Below are 14524 nucleotides of genomic sequence, written 5' to 3'. Positions count from 1 at the left end.
ATAGTTGGAGGTTGTGAGAAGGATGAATATCCATTGCTTTTTTTTTTTCACCTTAAGGCTGCAAGCATCCAGTTCTGCTGGCTTTTAAATGCCTTAATACATTTATTTGTAAGAAAAAAAATTGGTTTGATTTAGTAGTAAAAATCTTTGGTTAAAAAAAGCAAATACATTTTCCCAGCTAAAAGCAGAAAATACCACTGCTCTGATAGCAATTCCATGCACAGCCTATGGCACATTTGTGCATTCTGCAAGGACTACCTGGCTGCAACCAAACTCACAGATACAGGAGGACAATGGCATTTACCAAAATGTCGGGTTTGTGCATGGAAACTCTTTATAAGACAAGCAAGGCAAAATGCTACCAACTAACCTGTGCTACTGCTGCCAGTCTGTATTTTAGCCCATGGTATTGGCCCTGCTGTTTCCACAGAAATGCTGATTTCTCCAGAGTGGTTGCAGAGAATTGCTGATCCTATTCTGTGCTCTGGGCTGGGCTGTTCCCTGTGCTGCCCTGCTCCAAACAGGACAGGGGTAGTTTGGCATTATCATAAACATCAAACCTGCTTAAAAAAAAAAGACAAGAAGATATTCAGTATCCCTCTCTAGAAATGCCTGTTTCCTTGCTGATTGCTTTGGGTGGGCTGGACTTGCGCACGTCCTGGTTTTCAGGAGTGAGGGTGATGTACGTGCCTTGCACAGCCTCTGGCTCTGTCAGTTGGATGAGGATGCACAGATATCCTGTTTGCAGAAGTCCAGGATGCCTGCAAACCAGCAAGAAAATACACACCTCAAGTTGCTATCAGCTTTCAAAGTAATACATTCTTCATATATACATTCATACGGTATAACTCAGTAAAACCACAGAATAGAGGTAAAATTTCCCTTTTGAACTTCAGTTCTAAGTTCAACAACTTAGACTCACAGAAGTGTAACTTTCATTTACTTCAGTACAGATTTTCAGATCCATAGGCAGTGCCAGCTTTGCTGACAGCTAAATGCACACTTCACACTTCAGACACTTTGCAGTGGAAAATAATGAAAAAGCCACCTTAAGGGAAGAGTTTATAAAGGTTTTGATCTTAATTTCTATAGTGGGTTCTTTTTAAAAAGGAAATTATTTAACTTATTTTGAGCTTAATTCAAGAATGAAATATAAAATTTCTTATCTTTTTCCCCAAGTTTGGCATATACAAAGGAACGTTATATTTCCTTTTCCTAGAACTGATCCCTGGAATCAAAGGGGAAAAAATTCAGAGTGAAACAGTCCTATCTCAACAACCTCATATTTGCTCTACAACGTGTTGGTTATTCTGTTTCTACAAAGCTCCATTTTCAGTGCTTTGGGATATGAGTTTTCTACAGGAGCTCCAAACACAGGACTCCTTGGGAAATTAATACTAACAGGATTATGTAGAACATACTTTCCATGCAGCCTAAACAAAAGGGTAATAGCTGTGCACAGAAATGCCTGCTGCATTTCTCTCTAACTCGGAATTAAGGACTTGATTTTACCTGCAGGTGTGCAATTAAACACTGACTCTGCCAGCTGGATGAAGGAATCTCCCAGGATTTCCTGATAGCTCAGGTGACTGGCAGGAACAAGGTACTGAGTAGCGTCTTTGAAAAGCAGATCACTTCCACCGTACTTCCAGGACTGAAAGAGCTGGAATTCAGAATCCAGTTTGCTTCCCAGAGATTCCTAACCAAGGAAGAAAGTTTCACAGCTTGGATCAGAAATAGCAAGGTTAAGCTTGTGAGTCTCAATTTTAGATATAGCAGAAAGGAGGGTCCACATTCACCTAGCACCTTCCTGGTACCAGAAGATGCAGTTTTGCAGTGCCTTATTTTTCAACAGAAGTATGGCCACTGCTGAATGGGAACTGGGGCCAAAATACCCCTTCAGAGAATCCAAATCATTATTTTCTTAACACCCTCTGCACATTTCTAATTCTTTCATATTGGATCTGAAGGCACTTTATGTGTGTAGTATAGAAAGCTTTCCATCTTGGCAGGGTTTTCAGGAGTTGCACATAACAGGTGATAACAAGCCAAGCTTTTCCCTGTTCCCTGCCTTACCTGGGATTGCAGCAGGAAGTCGTGGATCTTAGTGACAGTGACCGGCCGGGTGATGACAGTGCTGGGGGGGATGTGGCCCAGGTGACACCCTGCCCACTCCGTGACTGCAGCGCGGGTCCCGTCCGGGCACAGCAGCTCAAAGTCAAGGGCGCTGTAACCTTTGGCCCAACCAGAGCTGTCCAGATCTGAAAAGAAAATGAAGTAAAAGCAAATCCTTTTGAAAAATTAAAACACAAGACAGGGTGAATCTCACGGAAAATGTTGAAAATGGAGAGGAAGAAGCTCAGTCGGTGTGTTCCAAACAGTCTGTGGGGCCATTTCTGGGGAATACACAAGGCCCAGGGAGTGGTTGCACTGAGGAAACAGGGCAGTGAATTTAAGCTGTGCCTACCAACTAAAACCAGAGGAATATCAAGGCCTATCATGTCTCATCTTCATCTGTGACCAGATCTTTTTCTAGAAACAAAGCACTTTGGCCTGCATGTCCTTTGCTTCCCCCAACAAACTGCTCATTGCTGCATGAACTCCTGGGGCTTTCCAGGCCCTTACACCCCCACTTGATTTCAGAGAGATTCTTCTCTTCAAAAAGTCTCCTTTTGTTACTGAAATTGCCTAAAATAGAATTTCAGTGTGCTTCACCAGGCTGAACAAATGAGGATTCCCTTTCCCCTCGACTCTGTGAAAAGCATGTCTGGGCTGTTAGAGCAGTAAACATCATTTAAGAGACTGAGGGGATTTAAGCTCCTGCAACCAGAATCATTTTCATCAACAAAATCCAATTGCTAGACTGTTGCAAAGATCAGTGTTTCCCAGAGGAAATTAAGTATTTCACAGTGTAGTAACACTGCTATTTTAGAGACTGTGAAAGGCAACATAATTTGCAGTGCTTTTGCCTATTAAGCTGCTTGGCCTGTTTATCCCATAAGTGCCTGTGAGACAATCTAAGGAAGTTGCCACAGAACATCTCCCAGCACAAACACCCACAGCACTACCCTTAGTTTCCAGAATGAAAATGGCAGCTGATTTAAAAACAAATTAGTGCAGTCTCCCAGGATGACTATCCCCCAACACACACACTGCTCTTTGCACTCAGGAATTCTTCCTCTTTCCTCTCCAGCAGTACCTGAGTGTTGAGCTTTACTGGAACCCCCACATGCAGGAAGGTTCTTGCAGTTTTCTGGTCACAAACACCACTCCACGGACCCAGATTAAACCCATAAAGGCTGAGCCTCACAAGTGATGGTCACTTTGTGGGAAGTCACTGACACTAAGGAAGATTCTCAAAGGGAAAGAGAATCTGCATCTCACCTTCAATGTTCTGGAGCAGGTTAGAGTGTTCCAGGAAAGCGACATCTCCAAAGCTTCTTCCACTGGGATTGCCAACTAGGCACCTAGTGAAGGAAAAAATCAAGTGATCAGAGACAGTCACTACACGATGACTGACATTTGGACAGTCAGCTGAAGCTAAAGAGGAGTAGCTGGAAGCATCCCTTCCATCTGTAATGACGTGGTTGTCATGTGGAACAAGTTAGTGATATCAGTACAGGTCTCATATGTGTTCAGGTATTTAAAGCTAAGACAACTCCTTCATCCCTTACACCTCCCAAGCCAAAGCTGTGGCACAGTGTGCACCTTCACCCATGCCTAAGCAGGAAAGAGAATGCGTTATAGATTTTTTTTCTAAGAGTTCTTTCACCTTTTATATTCTTCTCTGCTTCTGTCTTCAACTATTTTTTTTTGTTATCTCCAGTCTAATACCCTCCTGTATCCTACCCTGCTTCCTCTCACATCACCTCTTCTCTCTGAGCTCTGAACTATCTTTCATCCCTTCCCCTTAATGAGTCAGTACCAATGCTCTAAGCCTGACATGTTTGGAAGCATTGCCTTGCTTTGGAAATGGTTTCATGACTATTTTAAATCACCAGTCAGCTGCACATCCCATAGCAACTGCAACCAAAACAAAATACACTCTGGCAAAAGTTTACATGGCCAGTTGCTCAACAAAAAGGGGGAAAAAAAACTTTCCAAGGAAACCATCAGCAAAATAATAATCCAGTTCTGGTTATTGCTCTGCATTTTTGGCCGACCAAAAGCTCACCTGAGTGCTCCCATGTTGCCATAGTAATGTTCATTGTGACCTGCAGCACATCTGCTGGAGACTCGGGCCCCTTCCACCTCGCTGTCCCCAACGCACACCTTGCACATGTTGCCATCTGCTCCCGGCATGCAGCCCTTCCAAAAGTAATTCTGGTAAGCTGAGGAAATACAACCGAGGTGAGGTTAAGGCAAGGCATTCCAAATGCTCTTCACACATGGGAAAAGACAGGAATGGATTTCCATCCTAATAGCTGGCAAGAAGAGGGCTAAATAGTGTGAGGAATCACCCAGAGTCAGATATGGGGAAACGCTGCTTTGACACCCTCTGAGACTGCAACCACTTGCTGGCTGAGTCCTCTCGGCCCCATCTCTATTACTGCCAGATTTAGGGCTTCAGATTTTCATGGTCTAGTCAACAGATAACCCAGAGCAGCCCTTACCAGAGCCAATGTCACAGTTCTGGGTATCATTCCCCAGAGCTCCCACTGTGTGCCTGGACAGCAGTAACCATCCTGCAGGACTGTACAGGTGACTGTGGCAGGACCTCCTTCCCTTCAGGTTATGGATGTTAATCTGTTTGGCACTTTTCTTAGCTAAGGCAACAGCAAACACAGGTGGTAGTGCTGCAAAACAATGACAACTCGTTATGCCAAGGCAATTATGTATTCCAGACCGGTACAGCTCCCTCTTCCCTCCCTCATCCTGTCACAATATCTTCACTTGGAGTACAGGACCTGCATTCTTTGCTTAGCCACAAACTCTTGTCCTAGCCAGAAAATTCTTTTCCAAACCAACATGCAAATCCATTCTTACATAAACCCTAGAGCAGTCTCAGGAAAATCTAAGCATTTTACCCTCTCAAAGTTATTTTGTTACCTTTGTGCTTAACGTGAATTAGTTTTCCTGTTTTCTCCATGCTCTCGGCAGCTTGGGCACAATCTCCCCCTGGAGAGGAGAGACAGTCATTAAGGATGTTGCCACTGCTGTCATTCCTTTCACCAACAAAACCCTTGTGATCCTCTTCAGCCATGCCAGCACGTCTGTCCCTTTTACAGAAGGGATGTGATAAACACACCAGATGTTAGAGGCAGTGGAGGAGCTGGGGGGAGAATTTGGACATACATATTGATTCCTGCTCCCATCACAAACCATCACAAACTGGGGAAATGTAACTGCATTCTTAATGGCACTTTTTTGACTCCCTCTCTCCTTGAAAAGGTCACATGAGAACTCACCATAACACTCTGCAGCTACAGGCACCAGCCCACACCTGCCTGCGATGTAGACGTGTGTCGCATCCAGGGTCACCGCGTCCGCCTCGCTGCTCTGCCAGCAGCATTCCAGGAAAGAACAAAACCAGCACTGCCATCAGTTGTGTATCCAAGCAGCTGTGCTCCTCCACTGCTTACAAATTCCCCTGCACAAACTCCGTCTCATTCCCACTTGTTCACCCGCTTGGTGAACAAGTTGGTTCTCCTCTAGTTCAGGTCAGAGCAGGACAAACACACCCTGTGCAGTCTTATCACACGCTCCAGGCAGAGGGAGTGTCCTACCTTGATCATTTCAATGCATTTGGTCATGGAAGTTGCTTGGACACAGACTAAGGGGTCGGATTTGATGCTCAGTGCCCACTCCTCACATTTGCGAAGCTCGGCGTCGCTGATGCAGCACCAGCGCACGACGCTGTTCTCCAAAGAGCTCCCTGAGAGGGAGGGAAGGAGCACAGTGAGATCACGTCAATGCACCAATCTGTTATTTGATAAGGGGATGTTTGGGTCTGTGCACTTGTGCCTGGCAGGGAGGAATTTCATGGAAGGAGAACTTTTTCTTCCCTTTCCTTAGCTACAATCCTCTAGAAGGCTTCTCACCTTCGTGGCCCAGGCCCTTGAGGAGAGCCACATAATCCAGGCCAAGGACATAGGCAATCTCCAGCTGCTCCTCCAGAAGCTGCAGGTGCTGAGTGGCATCTCGGAACAGCAGGTTCTTTCCCCCAAAGGGTGCTGAAGTGAAGAGTTCAAATCTGGCTCTTTCCTTCCCTTTTCGCCCAAAGAGGCGCTGGCACAAGAACAACACTTTCAATTGCAACAGATCTGCTCAATTCCAGTATCAGGCAGCCTCATCCCTCCCTCCCTCCCTTCCATCAGTGCTTTGTAACATAGAACTCACAACAAACCCCACAGCTACTGCAGTGAGCAGGTGGTTCCAGTCCTAAAAGCATTATATGGTTCACCTTTTTTAAGTTTCTTTTCCTATTTTAATTATTTCAAGTTACTGGATTGTGCTCAATGTCTCCTACCCTGACAAGGCAACCAAGGAAGCAAAACTGAGCGAGAAGCATTTGTGCAGCAAAGGGGTGCAAAGGTATCCTGTACTTTCTGATTGGGAAGTACCACCTGCAAAGCAGCTCCATTCAGCCTGATGGCACTGGGAGAGAAGAAAGCACTGAGAATGCAGCAGGACCTCTGCTGCACAGCTAAGATGTGTTAATAAGTGCCCTGGCAAAGGCACATGAAGATCTCTCAATAAGGGAGAGATCCTGTACAACTGCTCTCTTACCACAGCGTGCGTGACAGCACAGCTCAGCCCACTGGGGTGAATTATTCACTGTCTACTGAACTAATTTAAGGGCTGAGTGGCTTCATAAATTCTTTAAGCATGCATTTCAGGTTCAGCTTCAAATAGATTCCAGGATGTCAAGATATCGGGTACTATTTGGAAGCTGAGAAGAAAAAAGAGAAAAAAAGGTGAGCCCTGACAGAACCTGCACATCTCCCTCAGCTACATAGAAGCTACACTTAAGTTCCAGGGCAGAGTGAACATCATCAGCCATTTTCCAGTTTGGGTGTTAGGGCACCTTCCCCTTCTTTACTTATTTACCCCCAGCCTCCTAGAGAAGAACACCTCAGAGAAAAGCAAAACCTTGCAGAAGCCAGTGCAGGAACCTTCCCCAGAACAAACGATTTTTAGGGCTTTATTCACACTAACTACAAACTTCTCAAGAAAAAAGGCAAACTGGGAGGTAATCACCACACAAGCTGGAGATCTACAGCTTGTAATATGCACTCACCTGGATCATGCTGAGGAATTTGTTGGTGATCCTGTGGAAGTTGCTGCGGGTGACGATGGCCCGGCCAGGCCCCTTGCCCAGGTTACAGGTGCTGTAGGCGCTCAGCTGGGCTGTGCTCCCATCAGGACACAGGAGTTCATATTCCTGCTCTTCTGACTCTGAAAGGAGCAGCCACTCGGGAATCTGCCAAGTGAACCCTGACTTGGCAGCAGGCACAGAGAGGGAATGTAAGGAACATTGCAGGGGAGGTTGCTCAGAGGTTGTGCAGGCAGAACAGGGTACCAAGAGCACTTGGGAAAGTGGTCTTTGATTTGTTCTTCTCTTAACAAAGAGAGGGATCTCAGCCAGAGGTGACTCAAAATACCCTTTAAGTTGTGCCCCTGTAACTATGTTTGTTTAAAAATACTTACCTGCTGACACTACTGCTAAGCACCTTCAAAAACATCAGTAAAGAGATCCACTGAGTTTAAAAGTACAAAGCAGGTATACAGGAACTTCACATTCCAGCAGCTCAATACACTGAATTTAAAAAGGAATCTTATAACTCATCTAAATCAAACACTGGCAGCTTTGTCAGAGACTTTAGTCTAAAGAAATCACCTGTATAAGAACATCTTTATGCTTCCATTTTAAGAATCTGTTGTGAGCAATTATTGCTCACTTACCCTTTCCTCTTCTGTTTCCTTGTGTGGAAAGCCAAGAAATACTATTGAGCTGCTCACAGGGATTGAATTTTCACTGGAAACAACATAAAGATTGGCATAATCCCCAAACTCCTCTGCAGCAAAGAGCACAGCCATAGATTAAAAGAAATCTGAGTTTTTAGGGTTACCTGTGGCCCTCATAATTCTTAGATGATCTAAAAAGGCAACATCTGCCACTCCCTCCTTCAGGCACCTGCAGGAAGACAAATGCCATCCTATTAACATGTCACCTGCCTTTCCTCCCTTACAAGTTCTTTTTGCCACAGTCCCAGTGTCCCAGAGCTCACCTGAAGGCTCCCTCAGAGTCATAGAAGGGTTCATTGCTGCTTGTCTCACAGAAGTGGTTCTTGTCTCTGACATAGGATTTTTGTCCTTGGCAGAGAGCACAGAGTCGAGGAGCAGCAACACCAACCCCGGGGATGCAGCTTGCATTGAAATACTCACTGATTGCTGCAGATGGAGGGGCAAAAAAACAAACCAAAACAAAAAGAAAAGAGTCAAATTGAAAAAAAAACCACAAAAAAACAAGGAAAGGGGGCCAAATATATCAGGGACATAACTAACACTATGGTGGTTTTACAAATAAATAAATTCTGCAAATGCAGTTTTACTTGCTCTAAACTGCAAATCTGAAATATTTGCTGTAAAGAGAGTGATCAAATTTTGCTTGTTTAAAATCATCTTTGTGCTGGTTAGATATTGCAAAGATTTGTTCCCTGCATACAGCACACAAAGATTTCCTGTTTTGGTAACAACTCTTGCTGCTTTGAGATCACTGGAAAAGTTCTGAAGAGAGCTAAGAGTCAGTATCAAAAACACTCCAAGAGGATCCAGTATCCACAAATCCCTTCAATGCCCACACAGCCCAGTTCATCCCACATCAGCTGGCATTTCACTGACTCCTGCTGAGGCAGAGCCCCGTGGCTCCTCTCACCCACCTTGGCTCAGAGGTTGTGCCTCATCCCAGGAAAGGTCATTTCTTGCAAGGAGGAAGCCAAGTGGAACATTCCAGCCCGACGTCCACCTGGCTCCGTTGTGGCAGCTGCGCACACCTCGCAGCCGCTGGATGTCCAGAGTTCCTCGTCTGGCCACGGCCACGGCAAACACACAATTTCCTGCAGGAGGACAAAATATGTGACAAAAAGAAAAAATACATCCTTGTTCTGCAGCTTCCACTTGTGCACAGGAGTTGAACAACTTTGGTGAATATGGCCAAGGAAAAATCGACATTGGGCACATTAAATGTAGGTGCTGATGCCAGAAACTCAACCATACACTGGGAATGTGGCACCTTGTCACAAAAGTGATGCAAGTGATGTGCAAGCAAGAAGGTAAAAATCTGGTGGGAAAAGCTTACAAGCCCATGCAGATCCATCATACAATCCAACTGCTTCTCAGGAATTTTGAACGTTTGCATCCCACTCTTTAGGTATTGTAATGGAAAGAACTCCTTATCCTCAGAACATATTCACCATTCATGGTGTGTCAGCCAAAACAAAGTTCCTCTCTGTTCTCATACCTTCTGCTTATTAATCCCTTCTTACATCCATCTGCTAATTTGGCTTCCTTCTCAGATTCCTGTCCCATAAGTATTTTCTCCTGTATGCTTGATTTTGGCTCAGACTTATTTATTCTTGCCTTATGAATCATTCCCTGCAGGACTGACAGGAGCAAAGAGGAATCTTATCGTGGTAAGATTCTCCCCCCTATATTCTTGTCTCTTTAGGTCGAGAAGGAGAGAATTAATTCATGAGAGAAGTTCACCTCTCAAAGAACTGCTCGTGAACGTTCAGTTATGCTGATAAAGAGCATGGTGTAAGAACTGACACAGATGGAATAAAATCCTAGAGGATCCAGAGCTCCAGCCCAGCAGTGCTGTGGGCAGGGGTGGGTACGGTCAGTCTGTCCCAGTGTCAATGCCACAGGCAGAAAGGCTGTTGGGTACAAAGCACCACTGGGGTTTTATTCATCATTACTAAGTATTTTAGAAACAGTTGTTTACCACCTCCATACTCCTATGAAGTTAATAAAAAAACACAGGGTTTTTTTTCAAGAACTCAAGAGTAACTTAGCCAAATCAGAAGTACAGTTTATTCTTTTCTTTGCCAGCCTACCTTGATCATAGATCTCCTTTGCCACCACTGCCAAACCATAAAGTTTTACAGCAGAGTAAACATCTCCAGCATCCAAGGAGGCAGCATCTGCTTTATTTGCCTTAAAAACAACAGCAAAACCCTCAAAACAACTGTGTTTACAAGAGAACAAACAGAAGCTTCAAGACCACATTTTTTTGCTTGAGAAGCAGGAACCAGGGATTTTTACAAGCATTTGTTTTGTTTTTAATTGAACCCCTGCTACAAAGCATAGTGAAATGTTAGCAGTGAAGGCTGAGTTACCTTCAAAAAATACCAGTTCTTTTCCACTAACATCCTTTCTCCCTTCTTCTCTGGGTCTTCCATTCCAAAAATACAATTCTGATGTCAAGTGAAGAAAAAGGCAACTTTTGTTTCCTCCTACTGCTCCCCAAGACCCCAAATCCTGCTCAGAGTTCTCCTGGGTATAATCTTTCCCTAACCCAGGAAGCTGAACTGAATTTTATTTAAAATGGCTGCAGGACTGAATGACAACACAAAATAAACTATTCCCTGAACCAACAAGAAAGGTTTTCTTTGTTGTATTTTCCAGGTCAGATTTGGACTCCATTTTTTGAAGGCAACCAGGACTGAATATAAATGTTAATGAAATTATTCTACAGAAAATGCTTATCTTCCTTTTCTGTTAATGATTTTTGTCAAAGCATTTACCATTATGAAAACTCCATTTCAGGACTGCTCAATCACAAGAGATTACACTTACAAAAGGTCTGATGTGTAATTTTATTCAAAATTAAAATTTTTTAAATGAAAAAGACTTTGCTCATTACTTCAGAAAGGACTGATGAGGGGCTAAAAATAGTATGGAAGAAAGGGAAGATGAAATATTAATTAGAGCCAGAGTAGGACCAGAACACACAAACAAGGGAAATGCTCTGAGCAAGTTCTACTTTAATAGTTTGAGTTTATCCATTTATTTCCAAGCAGCTTTCTATCTTTCTTAGAGATTGCAAGGGCATTAGCTGGGATAAAATAGTACTTTTAGTGGGATGCTCATGGGATTTAACTCTTGCCTCTCAAGGGACCACGCACTTTGTCATACATGCAGCTCTGTCTTTTCGGTATCATTTTATTCTCCCAGAGATTCTGTTTGCCAGTTACTTTGTTAAAAGAGGATTTGGTCTCAAAATCAACTTTTAAAAAAAGTCCCTGTGAACTCACCCTGATTTTATCGATGCAGTCATAGGTGTTGTGGGCTCTGATGCAAGAGACCCTGGCAAAGGCAGTGGCAGTGGCAAGGGGCAGCACAGCCGAGAGCGCCTTAGCCAGCTCGGCACATTTCCTCTGCTCCAGGTCAGACAGGGTGCACCAGCGGAATTTCTTTCCTGGAGCATCAAAAAAAAAAGTCAACATTTGTAGGATTTCACAAAAAAACCCTTCAGTTTAAGACCTTGCAGTTACTGTAACTCGAGAGAATCTTTAGCCATGTAATGAAAGCCAGGAGTGAGTGCCCAGCAAACACCACAACAGCTCTACATTGTCATTTCCAGATGTTTCAGCATAGCATCAGACATTAGTACTCCACTTGTTTTGATGTTAATTCAGCACAATTCCAAGGAGAAACTGTTGTGGATTTAGAGGGGAACTGCTTGAAGTTCCCTGACACATTTTGACAGCGTTAATGAGCACTCAGATCCCATCTAGTCAAAGGAAGCAAACCTTCCCTGAATCACTAAGGATACACTGAGTGTATCAAGCAGCTTCCAAACTAACAGTGTCACCATCTGCTGATGATCAAAAAATACAGGGAAAATACAGGCAAATGGAAACCACAGGCACAGCTCAGGCTGCAACTTCTTTGCAGAGAAGAAAACAAAACCAAAGTACACACGAATTTGAAGGTCACCCCCCTCCAGAGGTCACCTTTCTCCCTCTCTGCATCAGCCTTACCTGAAGACAGCGATGAGAAGATGATCAGGACAATTAAAATCACTGTCCTCATGGTTACAGCAGTTCAGCAAGGATCTTCTCTCTACCCTGACTCTCTGCCTTCTCATACCACGAATTCCACAGTGGTGACCACAGCTTCTGGAAGATAACAAAGGGGTTTTAGGCATCAACAAGGATAAAGCAAGATCTAAGAAAACAAACAGTCAGGGGATGGTAGATCCTTGTATGCAAAGGAGAAAGGGACAGTGTCCTGTTGCTATCTGCAGATGGAAAAAATCTGTGCGTTTGCTGCTTTGTTTTGATCAGACACAGGAAGAGATGTAATCCTCTGCTTCAGAAATAAATTGTGCTTCTGCTTTTTCAAAATGGGTAGGACTTGAATCTATCTTACAACAAAGATGCCTAAAGCTCAGCGAATTGTCCAAACTACTATTATCTCTCTGCAGAACACTGAAGGGTCTTTCTTACTTTATTTTTTTCACCTGATAATGGTTTATCTACTGAGTAATTTTTAACAGAAAGTAATCCTATGCCTTCCCACAAAATCAGAACAGAGCTGTGACACTGCTGACTGTCTTGATCCTCTTCATTCCATTCCAGCACAGCAATGTCATCCAAACTGCCTTATTTCCCTGTTTTCTAACACTTAGCCTGGAGTATTATTACCTCTTAATTACTTTACAGCAGCCATCAACATCATTAATTCTATGGCAGAGGGAAAACACACAACACATTGTACATATATGCTATGTGTATTACATATATATTTTATATATACAGGCATACTGATCTGATGATGCATAAATTATTGCTCATATGGCTTCATCTTTCCTGTTCAAGAGATAATTAACTATTCCAAGAGTCTTGGAGGAAGAAAGCCTTTCTCCTAACTTTCTTTTCCTTCTTCATCTTACAGATTTCCTCAGTACCTTTTCTGCTTCATCTGTTTTTGCAGATACTTTTCCCAGATTTCTTTTGCTGCCTTATGTTCCCTTCCCTCTTGATTCCCAGTCATCATTCATCACTTGCTTCCTTCACACTCACATATTGCTGATCTCTGAGTTTCACAGGTTCCCTCTCCAGATCTGCAACATTTGTTGGGGTGTTAACTGATCTGATCACACAAGTTACAGAATCACAGGATGATTTGGATTGGAAGGGACTTCAAAGCTTATCTGGTTTCACCGCCTTCCCTGGGCAGGGACACCTTCCACTAGACCAGGTTGCTCCAAGCCCCGTCCATCCTCAGGCTTTTCTCATTCCTTCCTGCACTCCCTGAGCAAAAGTTCTGAAGCTCCAAGATCTCCATTCTCTCCTTTGCTACGAGAACAGCTGTGCTCTGAAATCCCCTGTGACTTGGCTCACCTGCACAGCCCAGCACAGCTCAGCACCCTGAGGGGAGTGTGTTTTATCCGTCAGCGAGTGCAGGCTTTATAATCTTACCAGATATTAAAAATCCCCCATAAGCGTAAAAACAAAACACATGATAAAAGTAATTTTGAAAAAAGTTAAATGTCCACATATTTACTTTGAATTCCAAGGAGGAAGATTAGATTAGGACAGGTCATTAATCACTTCAGCCTGTGACAATTATTATATACTATATTATATACTATAAACAAGTGTGTTACATTTAACCTCTGAATCACTTCTGAGTCAATTCTGGGGAAACTTGTCTGTCAGGCCCACCAGCTGTTAGACATCAAAGCTAATGGCTCTTGCAAGGCTTGTACCAAAGCACCCCACACTGTCAAACCCCACCTTTTTTGAAGTTTTACTTCCTGACAATCCTACCATTATGTACAGGATCCCAACAGTTCAGTCAGTTAATAGCATGAATGTTACATGAGGGCTGCATCTGGATTTCTGCTCAAATTTTACATATTTAATGTTTAAAGGCTTTCCTGCACATGTCTAAGATATTTTTACAGATACTATGCTGCTGCTTGAGTTATGTGAAAAATGCAGAATGACATGAAGGTGTTGTAGACCTCATTCAGGCCTGGTTAGGAAAACAAATAAACATCAATCACAATTTAAATTAATCAGGATTGCCTGAGGACCATGTCCTAAAGCTCTGAGGATGCAGAAACACAGGACTTTGGAATTCTTTTCCTGCTGATTCACCCTGTGAAACTACCCCCCCTGCCACCGTGGGAGAAAGGTAATTAGCTACTTCCCAGTAACGTAGCATCTATGTATCTATCTAGGTATGCATCTAAGAGTGTGGAAAAGCACATAATCTCTGTAAAATTCACTCTGTGCTGCCGGGATCCAGGCAAGGGACACCGGAGTAGGAACAGATGTTACTGCACTACCCTGCCAGACATCTCACTTGGAGGAACAGCACTGTGTCTGTCCCATGCAGAGTGTCCTCTCCCTAAAATTCCTGCCCTGACACCCCTGGTGCTCCCACACCTGCGGTCAAGAACTCAGCTGCCCCTCCACAGCAGCGCTGAGAAGGGAACCCTTCCTACCTCACCCACAACTCCCCAGCAGCGGCCCCTTCTCCAACCCTCTCTCCCTTTGGCCACAAC

The 14524-nt window shown here is 43.8% G+C and overlaps 1 protein-coding gene across 2 annotated transcripts in view; it reads right to left on the bottom strand.

The window, feature by feature from the left end:
- Positions 1–14524, bottom strand: part of LOC114056642 (melanotransferrin-like) — an 18689-nt gene continuing 4165 nt past the window's right edge. For both annotated transcript variants that reach the window (XM_027881995.1, XM_027881996.1), the window contains 17 exons: positions 11988–12125; positions 11259–11422; positions 10059–10158; positions 8883–9059; positions 8232–8394; positions 8073–8137; positions 7241–7398; positions 6042–6228; positions 5727–5875; positions 5409–5499; positions 5050–5118; positions 4614–4796; positions 4175–4331; positions 3385–3467; positions 2077–2261; positions 1513–1699; positions 1–761 (listed from right to left, as the gene is read on the bottom strand). In XM_027881995.1, coding sequence (XP_027737796.1) covers positions 712–761; positions 1513–1699; positions 2077–2261; positions 3385–3467; positions 4175–4331; positions 4614–4796; positions 5050–5118; positions 5409–5499; positions 5727–5875; positions 6042–6228; positions 7241–7398; positions 8073–8137; positions 8232–8394; positions 8883–9059; positions 10059–10158; positions 11259–11422; positions 11988–12039 — 2220 coding nt within the window. In that variant the 5' untranslated portion in view covers positions 12040–12125 and the 3' untranslated portion in view covers positions 1–711. The remainder of the gene's footprint in view (positions 762–1512; positions 1700–2076; positions 2262–3384; positions 3468–4174; positions 4332–4613; positions 4797–5049; positions 5119–5408; positions 5500–5726; positions 5876–6041; positions 6229–7240; positions 7399–8072; positions 8138–8231; positions 8395–8882; positions 9060–10058; positions 10159–11258; positions 11423–11987; positions 12126–14524) is intronic.

Source organism: Empidonax traillii, unplaced genomic scaffold (genome assembly GCF_003031625.1).
Source record: "Empidonax traillii isolate 1590-97213 ecotype Southwest subspecies unplaced genomic scaffold, ASM303162v1 scaffold99:size1466351, whole genome shotgun sequence".
Taxonomy (NCBI): Eukaryota; Metazoa; Chordata; class Aves; order Passeriformes; family Tyrannidae; genus Empidonax; species Empidonax traillii.
This window is presented reverse-complemented; position numbering and strand designations above follow the sequence as displayed.